Consider the following 11,098-nt stretch of genomic DNA (forward strand, 5'->3'; position numbering starts at 1 on the left):
TCTGAAATTGCCCTGAGATACTTAAATTGATCAGGTCCAGTTAGCCTTGTCGGGTTCGTTGTTTCCTGTATATAGCTAGATCATGGTATATATGCAAGATAGATACCTTTCATGAGTGCATGCTTTCACGCTATAGGGTTTTGAAGGTTAAAGGAGCTTGTTGGACTTAGAAAAATATCTATTTATTGACAGATCATCGATCAGATACGTTGCTGCATGCTGTCATGCAAATCTATTCCAGTAGTCTCAAGATCAGGATGAATAAAATCTACCATAGGGCTAGCAGGATTGAGAATTTGATTTGGGAATTAACAGTGGATCCCTCCGTGTGCTTATGGATTATTAATTAACCATTTTGGTCGTTTTGTGTCTGAGAATTTTCCAACCTAATTTAGAGATAAAAGCTTGATTTGTGTTTCCCATCTTTCTAAACCCCAAACAACTCTTTTGGTTTACAACTGGACAGACGATAATTTTAGGGTGTTTTTTTTTTTTTTTAGGTAGAAATACTCTGCATATAATAAAAGAATAATACTATATATAAATTTTAAATAGGTAAGTTATATACGTATATTTTGTAAAAAAAAATGAACCATATTAATAGAAAATAAATTTTTGTTACACATTTTCACAATAAGATTCTTTTTTTTTTTTCAAAAGTCGTGCACAATCTTATACAAATCGTTACTCATTTTTAAAAGAGTAATGCAAGAAAAAAGTTACTATAGCAGTACATATTTTATACTCACTTCGTAGCTGCTTCTAGTTTATTATTTTCAACACTCACTTGAAAAATATGTGGTCTATATAATGCCACATTATGTGTGCAAAATAGATACTCTCAATAATGATTTCTATCTATATTTATTCTATTTAAAAATTCATATTTAAAAGAGTAATGCTACTCATCAACTTGATCCCATCATTTCATAATGTAATATTAGATAATTAGAGACTATTTATTATCATTTAATATCACATCATAAAATGATAAAAAAATAGATGATGAATGGATTTTTTTTTTCTATTTAAAAACCATGACGACATCATTCAATTAACAGGACTTTAGATAACAGAGAGACAAAAGTACTTGCAAAAGCTCGCGTAAATGTTGCCACATTAGTTTTACATGATTATATATATATATATATATATATATATATAATGAATGTTTTCAAACTTTATTTCTATCTGTACATAAATGGTCTTTAAATAATATTAGAGGTCTTAAATTATCATGTCAATATATATTTTTGCGCGACATATATACCAGGAGACCATTCGCGACATATATTTATTGAATTGCCATTGGAATATTTGTCCTCGTGAAGCTTTACTCGAAAGCTTACTTAATTTGCACGAGTCTGATATTATAATGCTAGTTATTAGGTAGTTTTGAAATATTATAGAATAATTTTTCTCATCGATCATTATTTATCTTCACAACTCTCATATGACAATTTTTTTAAGAATATCTTGTGAGACATAAAAGTGAATAATAACTAATGTATAACAAATTTTATTAAAATTATTTATATAAATAATAAATTTTAATAATATAAACGGCAAGAGTAATGACAATTTTTTATTTATTCATAATGGACTAATTCCAGCACATGATGCAGATGTATTAAGTTTTGAGTAATGATATACACAATACATTATATAATATATTGTACAATAATATTATAAAAGAGAAATGCTACTCATCAGCCTACTGTACATTGCACTCTCCACACACCTCACATAAATTTTTTTTTTTTTTTCAACCCAGCATGTTGAGTGTGCTGGGGCTTCTCCCAACAGTAGGCTGCAAAGAAGATTTTTTTATTATAAAATAAGGATATTTTTGTAAAATAATGTTACTCTTATAGTTTATTTTATAAAAATATTTTTCATTTAAAATATAGTTGTATAAAGTGTTGTAAAAAATATTATGTGTAAATTATTTTCTTTTAAGTTTTTGTTTTCATTTAATTGTTTTGCTTTTTTTTTTTTTTTTCCTATAAGTATTAATGTTTTCCTTTCATTGTTTTCAATGCCCGTTCCTCCTGAATCCCCCCAGCCACCAGGCATCAAGAGCACCCTGCAGAGATTAGAGAAGCTGTGAAGAGAAGGCCTTGAGAACCAAATTCTTTTCTTTCTTAATAACCTTCACACGTCCATTACAGCACAACTCTCCCCCTCAGATTTTCTCTCTCCACCTCTCACCTCTCATAAAAACTCTGTTCTCTATCTGTTTCATCTGATGCATTTAAAACACTGAAGTCCCCAGACCACACCCCTGATTTGCTTCTCCTCCTCGAGTACTCTTCCTTCGAAGTACTCAGTACTTCCTTCCTCTGCTTCACTCCACGCCTCCCCTCTCGTTTGCTTCATCAGGCGTGTCACAGTCAAGAAAACAGGGCAAGTAGAAAGAAGAGGAGGAAAAAACACAGGATTCTCTTATTTTCTTTCCCGTTCTTTGCTTTCTTCTTTCACTTTTCTTGGGATTTTCCTTCATGGGTTCTTGCACAGATAAAGAAGAAAAACCAGCAAAGTGTGTGTGGGTTCATGGCCCTATCATCGTCGGCGCTGGACCATCCGGTCTAGCAGCCTCTGCTTGCCTCTCCGAACACGGAGTTCCTTCTGTGATTCTCGAGCGAAGCAACTGTATTGCTTCTCTTTGGCAACAAAAAACCTATGACCGTCTCAAACTACACCTTCCCAAGCAGTTTTGCGTCCTCCCATTACTAGGTTTCCCAGAACATTTTCCCAAGTACCCAACAAAGGATCAGTTTATCTCATACTTGGAGTCCTATGCTGCTCACTTTTCAATCCAACCCAGGTTCAATCAGTCCGTCCAGAGCGCAGAGTTCGATTCCAGTAGTGGGTTTTGGAAGGTTCGGACCCAGGACTTGGAGTACATTTCCCGGTGGTTCATCGTCGCCACCGGCGAGAATGCCGAGCCGGTGATACCGGAAATTGTCGGTATTGGGCGGTTCCACGGGCCCATTGTTCATACTAGTGCGTATAAGTCCGGCTCCGATTTCGCAAGCCAGAGGGTTCTGGTCGTAGGTTGTGGCAATTCCGGCATGGAAGTTAGCTTGGACCTTTGCAGGCATGGTGCTGTTCCTCATATGGTTGTCAGAAATACGGTGAGTTATTTTCTATAAGATCCTATTTCATAGATATAATTTGAGTTTTGATATAGGAGTTCTGCTACTTAATATACAATATATTAAAAAAAAAAAGCATATAGATTTTTTGCTTATTTTGTTCAATGATGTTGATGAAACAGGTGCATGTTCTACCTCGAGAAATGTTTGGCTTCTCTACATTTGGCATGGTGATGGCACTTCTCAAATGGTTTCCTTTGAGGCTTGTAGACAAACTCCTCCTGCTTGTCGCCAACTTAACTATTGGAAACACAGGCCAATTAGGCATCCATCGGCCGAAAACAGGTCCGATCGAGCTCAAAAATGTCACCGGGAAGACCCCAGTCCTTGATGTTGGAGCACTATCGCAGATTAAATCCGGTAAAATAAAGGTAAATACCCATAAACTTGCAGTTTTCTCTGCATATATATATGCATTTGGTTTCTATAGACCTTTTAGCTGATTTTTTTTTTTTTTTTGGGGGTGGGGAATGGTTTCAGGTGATGGAAGGTGTGAAGGAGATAACCAGAAATGGAGCCAAGTTTATGAATGGACAAGAAAAGCAGTTCGATTCTATAATCTTGGCAACTGGCTACAAAAGCAATGTGCCTACTTGGCTCAAGGTAAAGCCATGACCTGTTCAGCTTTATTTATTTTTAGTTTTACTTCTATCGTGTTATGAATCACCTATCGCTTTCAGTGGACTCTCATGCACAGAGGGCAAAATGACTACAAATCTCTTCTTTTCTCCATGCAAAAAGGAATAAAATCACAACCTTGGTTCTGCTTGCTGGGTCCTTTCAGCAGTAGTACCCTTTGTTATATGCATGCCATCTTTTTATTCTATGGTTTTCTTCCTTCCTCTTCATAGTTTAGAGGAAGGATTCCTTGTTCTTTTTAAGAATTTTCACCATTCATTGGTTGTAGTTCTGAGAAAATAATGTAAATATGGTTGTGCATAGATACTGCACTGGCTTTAGCTTTGGGGTTACTTCAAGGAAAAACTATTCAAGTCACTATTCACCCTTCCACCCACGTCCTACACCACCCTACTACAAAAGTCTACTATATTCTATTCAAGTTCCTCTCTGATCTCTCTTCATATATAATGATGTATTTAATTTCATTTTGAAACTCAGGGCTCTGATTTCTTCACAAAAGATGGGATGCCCAAAACGCCCTTTCCTAACGGTTGGAAGGGAGAGGACGGGCTGTATACAGTTGGGTTCACGAGAAGGGGTCTCCTTGGAACGGCCTCTGACGCCGTCAAACTTGCAAAAGACATTGCTGACCAGTGGAAGACAAATCAAGACTGTAGAACTTACTCTAATATTGTCCTTGTTAGAAATTGTACCAAAAAATAAACTGTAAAAAAAAAAAAAAAAAAGGAAAGTGAGAAATTGGGTTATTTCCGGGGGATAAAAAGGTTTTCAAATGGGATACTTTTTCTTCTATTCACAAGGACCTGTAAATGTGTCAATTTTGCTGGGCCGGCGCCGGCTGTATATCTCCTTCTCCTTTCACCATATGTTTCTTGGTTTGTTTGTACAAATGCACTTTTATCAATAGAATAGAATGCCTTTTAGTTCCACAAATTAACGTTCAGTTTTCAATTGACTCGTTCCATATATGTTCAAAATATAGTTTGGGTATTTAGAAATGATAAATGTTTGGCTCTAAAATAATCTCACAAAATCATGTAATTTAGGTTCCGTTTGAATATACAAACACTTTTAATATATTTTATCTTATTATTATAATTTTTTTTACATAAAATATAATAAATAATTTAATTTTTTAAAATTTTAAAATAATAATATTAATAATAATATTTTATTTAAATATTTTATTTAAATAATTTATAATCATTTTGTTTTATTTCATGTATTTGTTCAAACTATTTGATAGGGATTGATATTTCAAAAGAAATTACTTAAAAAAAAAATATTAAAAAAAAAAGTATATTTTGGATTGCGAACAGAGTGTAATTCCATGGTATTTTTTGAGATTATAACCTTCTTTCAGAAATTTGGATCAACGTACCTTTACAGTTCGTTCTTTGAAAAACATTTGAAATTATCTCTTAGGTGCCGCTGCAGCTTTCCAGCAAAGCAGCACATCAGTCATCGAATCAGGTCTCCCAAAGGAAACTCAAACTCCCATACCTCAATACTCGTTGGAAAAATATTTGCATCAGCCTACTATTCATTACACACTTAACACACTTAGTGTATTGAGATTTAAAAAAAAAAAAAAAAAATTGAATGCATGGTGTGTGAAGTATGTAGGCTGATGCATAGAATTATCCATTAGATGAAAAAAAAAAAAACCACAGCACGGGTGTGCTACGGCTATGGGCTGATGCCCAGAAGAACTCTATTTGTAATGTAAAAAAAGTGCATATTATCGTGAAAGCGTATAAAAAATATAGTAATATTATGTATAACTGTGAAATGTATAAATATTATATAATGATTTTAAAAAATAGTAAGATTTATTATTAAAAAATTAATTTCTTTTTATATAAATTTTATATTTATTCATTTTTTTCAAAGCGACTGTACGGCGCTTGCACACTTATAATTATAAATCTCATTTCGCTAAAAAATATATTTTTTAGTGAGCATTGGTAATTTTATAAAAAATTTATATAAAATTTATGTATTTGACATTTGTATCAGTGTATTATAATCACATTTATTTTTATTTTATTTTTATTAAATTAATTGAATTTTTTTACTTATCATTCTTATATGATCACATATTTATTAAGAAAGAAAGAAAGAAAAAATCTGGTATATAGTATAAAAGTGATAGATATATATTTTTTTTTGTTGATAATATATTAATATGTTATACGAGTCTGAAAATATTTATTATTGCCCGTTAGACATATATATATATATATATATAAATATATTGTACTGACTGCCCAATAATGGAGATTGAGTACAATTCAAAAATAGGAAACAGTAGTCATAAGCGGTCTCTCAACGGAGTGTGTGTGGAACTGTGGACATAGTACGTACGTACGAGTCTTCTCTAATTGGGGGTGGTTGTGGGTTGTGAACTCTTTTAAATGCTTCTGTGCGGTTTGAATGGTTGGATAAGATAAAATAATTTTAAATAAATATTAAAAATTAAATAAAATTTTATTATTATTTAAAAATTTTAAAAAAATTAATTAATTATTATATTTTATATAAAAATTTAAAAGAATTATAATAATACATGATGAGATGACCTTTTCCTTTCCATTAATCAGCTAGCTAGCTAGCTGTACGTCTTGGATCGAATACGAACTAATGTACGTACGTACATACATTAAATCCCTTCGATTAATTTTACCATTTAACAATAAATTATTAATTTAAAACATTTATTGATGCAAAAGATATATTATTTAATAAAGTCTGGCTGCAGGTCAATCAGCTGTACGCGACAAAATGGTTGATTTTTCGACAACAAGTGACGAACGAATATTAATGACAGAGATTAGAAAGTCAAAATTTACGGTGAAAATTAAAGAATCACAATAATCGCGTGATGTAATTTGAAAGAGCATTAATTCTGACTCCCCTATGATACAGTCTTTCCAAGTAGGGTTTCTGAATGCATGCATACGACATATCGCGGTTTTATTGATGAGAGTCGGTGGAGGAGTACTACTACTACTACTAGCTACTTGGTCATGTACGTACTGCCTTTTCTGGACTAATTTGTAAGATTATATATGAGAATTGTCTTTCTTTTTGACTGTGCGCAGCTTGATCCCAAGACCTCATCGTCAAAAACAAAAGTGTGCCAGAAAAAGGTTTCCGGGAGCACGAGAAAAACCAGAGTACTCGATAATATTAATGTAGTTTAGTTTGAAGATCGCTTGCTTTTTATATAGCGCAATAGAAAACGATCAAAGTTGAACTTCAATGAATGATACTAGGTAAGCTAAAAGGCCATTTTCTGTGGTTTGTTCCTCCATGTTTACGCTGATCTGCCTTTTTGTCCATGTCTGGAAATGGAAAGGCATGTGTCCTTCGTGGGCAAGCGACGCCATGCATGGATCGATCTAACCCGCCTTTATGCCTCTGTAAAGTTGCTTAAGAATACTTCCCGGTTTTACATCAATCCGTGAGCATGACGCACAGTGCATGTCAACGTCTTAATTTGTAGCAATTTCTCTCTCTCCCTCTCTCTCTCTCTCTCTCTCTGATAATTGAGACAATGATGGGGCTCTGACTCCGTCCTTCCATACAGATCAGACGATTGTACGAAAGTCTCAGAAACGGATTGACATCTCCGTTTCACTCTTACACCTTCTCCACGGCCCCTGCTCTGCTACCTAGCTGCTGATGCAGCAAGCTGCTTCTCTCTTCTCTGGCCTCTCAAAAATAATGTCTATATATAAATTTCTGGCCGTGCGTGTGCCGCCATAAGACAAAGGGTGTGGGCCGGTGGGGTGGACATATTAACAGTATTGAGGAGGAGGAGGAGGAGGAGGAGGAGTGCTGTCTGTTTACGTAGAATTGGCCTGGGAGAGAGTGGGGGAAGGGTCTAGTACTGTGTGTGCGTGAGAGAGAGAGAGAGCTTAATAGGTTTCTTCTGAGACATTGAATTCGAAATCCTCATCACACGCTTCCCCAAGCATGCATGCGCTGAGGTATTACTTACGTCATCCTTTTTTTTTTTTTCTGTCTCTATCTTCGCTGTGCCACCGATCAGTCCTACTGACCCATTTTGCAGAGAGACAGAGGACCGAGAGGCAGATTGCATGGTTTTATTGAAGAACCTCCATCTCTCTGCTTCTCCTCCTTTGATAGATTCATTTCATTTCCCTTTGCATGCACATCCTGATCGTATCAAGTTATCAACCCCACTCTACATACCCACCCCCACACACTCTCCAAAAACTTGTGTGCTGTACACGCCTTTTCGTAGCTGCTTCTCACTTATTACGTACATTAATTATATATATGGAGCGCTAGCTAGACCCAACAAGATCGTGACTTTATGCTTAAAACACTTACAAAAATTTGACTGTCACATTAATTTAGATTAGCTTGTCAATATAACTAAAAAGTGATCCATTGACGAGATGTAGAGATGAATTGAAATAATTTTAGATAAATTGAATAAAATATTATTATTTTAATATTTATAATAAATTAAATTAAAATAAATTGAAGTGACCTTCTAATCTAAACATGGGTTAATCTTAAAACTAATTGCTTGGAATCGAGAAAGTCGTTTCACATGATCATATACTATCATACGCGCTGATGAGGTGCATGGGGGTCTGTTTGGATCATTTATTCAGACTTCGATATATGCATATTGCAGGGGCGTGTCCATAGGAAGTACTATAGGTTGGCATGACTTGGCATGCAATTGGATACTGATCTGAGACTGATGATATATGGTGTCATGTGCATGCATGCCATCACCATGCATGAGCTTCTTTTTTTTTTTTTTTTTCTAATTTACATATTGTACACAGCCAACTAGCTAGCAAAATTGAAATAGATCAGCCATTGTACTGTTGGGATCGAATTTTTTGTTTTTTTTGGGCAGTGATGAGACGAGGAGGACGATGATGATATAAGAAAAAAAAGGTCCCAAGAGAATTCTCTTGAACATGGGGCCCACTTGATCTCAGTGGTACGTTGCTTTTGCAGCAGCTTGGCTTATGCTGACACAATGACACACGTTAAATATTACAGGACTATATCGGAGAGGAGAGAGACCTCACAAAGTCATGACAATGGTCAGTACCATTCTTGCTCTCTTTCACGTAGATCATGGCCAGTTTGGAGTTGTCTAGCTAGCTTTTTAATTATCAACATGGCAATTGGCATTGAAAGCTCAAACAGTGTAGGGTTCTTAATTTTAAGTTTGAGATGCATGAAAACATTAATTTGAATCTATGAAACCTATGCTTCCACTTTTGGAAGGTGGAAATAAGCTTATAGATTTTATTTGGTATGCTTTAAAGTGAGATTTATTTATTTTATTGACATCATGTATTCGATAATAAAATCCCAACTAATCAATCGGCTAGGAGTGCTTAGATATTAAAGTGATATATATATATATATATATCTATATATTAATAACCATACATGCACACACCACTCTGTTCTTTGTTGGGCAATGCTGACCGTACTCACAACAAGTTTAAGTTTTATTAAAAAATAAATAAATCATAAGAAAAGAAAAAAATGTGAAAATTCACGCGGATAAGTAAGTTTTTTATGAGTAAATTTAGCATTTTCCTTCTTTGTTACCTTCTCATATATCCAAGTCAGTCACCTTTGAAATTATTTACAAATCTTGAATTACTTATATAACGAGGATGGGGGTTAGGACTAATTCAAAAAAAAAAAAATATGAAACATGTATAGCACTTTTTGCTGTTTTTTCAAGGTATTTAACTTGGGCAATTATATTGTAAATGAGGTTCTTATAAGATAATTAATGTCATATGTGGAAAAGGAAAAATGAAATAAGAAACGTCAAAGGAATATAGAAAGATTTCTCTATGCTAAGTTATGACAAATTAATTTTTAAATTATTTATTGGTCGTTTGAATAGTGAGATGAGATGATTTTAGATGATTTAAATAGAATATTATTATAATATTATTTTTTAATATTATTATTATTTTAAAATTTAAAAAAATTATAATAATAAGATAAAATAATTTCTATATTCAAACGAATTATTATTATTCTGCAAAAAAGAAAAAATCTAATAAGACAAAAAAATCACGTGCGGAAACTCATTTGTGGCCGATATTGAATTGTCCAAAGACTAGTCCAAAGTCCAAACCCAGTCAGATTCTCTGATTAATATTGCCTCTGATCTTCCACTGCATGGGGTTGAATTGATACATCTAATTTTGTATTTCTTTTTTAATTTTTTTAATGGGCTGATGGTCGGGACCTAATTTGGGCCGAGAAATAAGGGCCTATGGAAAAGACCCAGCCCACTTATATATTCCTCCCAATGGCCTAGGATTGTTAGCAATGGCGTTCGTCTGTTAATTTCGCTGCAAGGACGTACAGATGAAGCTAACTTACCATTAATAAAGTTGACGATTCATGACTCGTTCTGTCATCCCTTCAATCTCTAAGCAATTCCACGGTCAGACAGTAGTAACGTTGTTGGTGAATCGGTGATGAACTTGGCTTCAATTTCGTTGTAATCCCTCGGGATTAATTAGAGAATTTAATTATTAATTATTATTTAATATTCTATTATTATTTTTTACTATTATTCATAAAATATGTGAGACCACCTCACTATCTAAAAGCAACCTTAATCTTCAATCTTCTCCAAACGTCACCGTTTTACCTATAGCCATGCAATCTTGTCAAAATATATCCTCCAACTGTCCATAAAAAAACCTTATAAAAAATATTATTATTTTTTCAATATATTAAAATTGGAGATCAAAGTTTAATATTTTTCAATACTTGATCCGGTCAAAATGGTCATTTCTTGGTTGATAAGCAAGGCAAGAGCTACCCACCAATGATTAGCAAACTTATAGCGTTGGGCCAAGCAAGGGCCTTAGCAGATTTCTTGAAAGTATTGAGGTGGATTTCGGAATAATAAAAACAATAGAGGGCTCCTTGATAAATATAGGAAAAGAAAAGCACCACAAGAGAAAAGTCACTGGGAACTGAGCGCAGGCACAAGATTCACTAAATTACACAGCTGTGTCGGTAAGATTCAGGGGCAATCGCATGGACATGAGGGGGTATCTCGGTCATTCAAGTAAAAAGTTATCCATGCGCAGAGTGTCACAGCCTGAAAATTTGACGGGACTTGCGGGTCGATTTGGTAAATTCGTTTAAGGAAGCCATCATGATATCACTGCACACACAGCAACTCAATCCACCGAGGGCTCTGAGAAAAATCTTTCGGTCTCCAAAAGAAAATTGAAAATGGAAGAAAGAAT

At 34.2% G+C, this 11,098-nt stretch overlaps 1 protein-coding gene across 1 annotated transcript; it reads left to right on the forward strand.

The window, feature by feature from the left end:
- The first annotated feature begins 2,057 nt into the window (after positions 1-2,057).
- On the forward strand, positions 2,058-4,733 carry LOC109001757 (probable indole-3-pyruvate monooxygenase YUCCA4). The gene is made up of 4 exons (XM_018979152.2): positions 2,058-3,137; positions 3,281-3,529; positions 3,639-3,761; positions 4,278-4,733. Exons 1-4 carry the CDS (start codon positions 2,502-2,504, stop codon positions 4,500-4,502), a joined length of 1,233 nt encoding a protein of 410 aa, XP_018834697.1. The 5' UTR covers positions 2,058-2,501; the 3' UTR covers positions 4,503-4,733.
- Positions 4,734-11,098: the final 6,365 nt, after the last annotated feature.

Source organism: Juglans regia, chromosome 8, assembly GCF_001411555.2.
Source record: "Juglans regia cultivar Chandler chromosome 8, Walnut 2.0, whole genome shotgun sequence".
Classification (NCBI taxonomy): domain Eukaryota; kingdom Viridiplantae; phylum Streptophyta; class Magnoliopsida; order Fagales; family Juglandaceae; genus Juglans; species Juglans regia.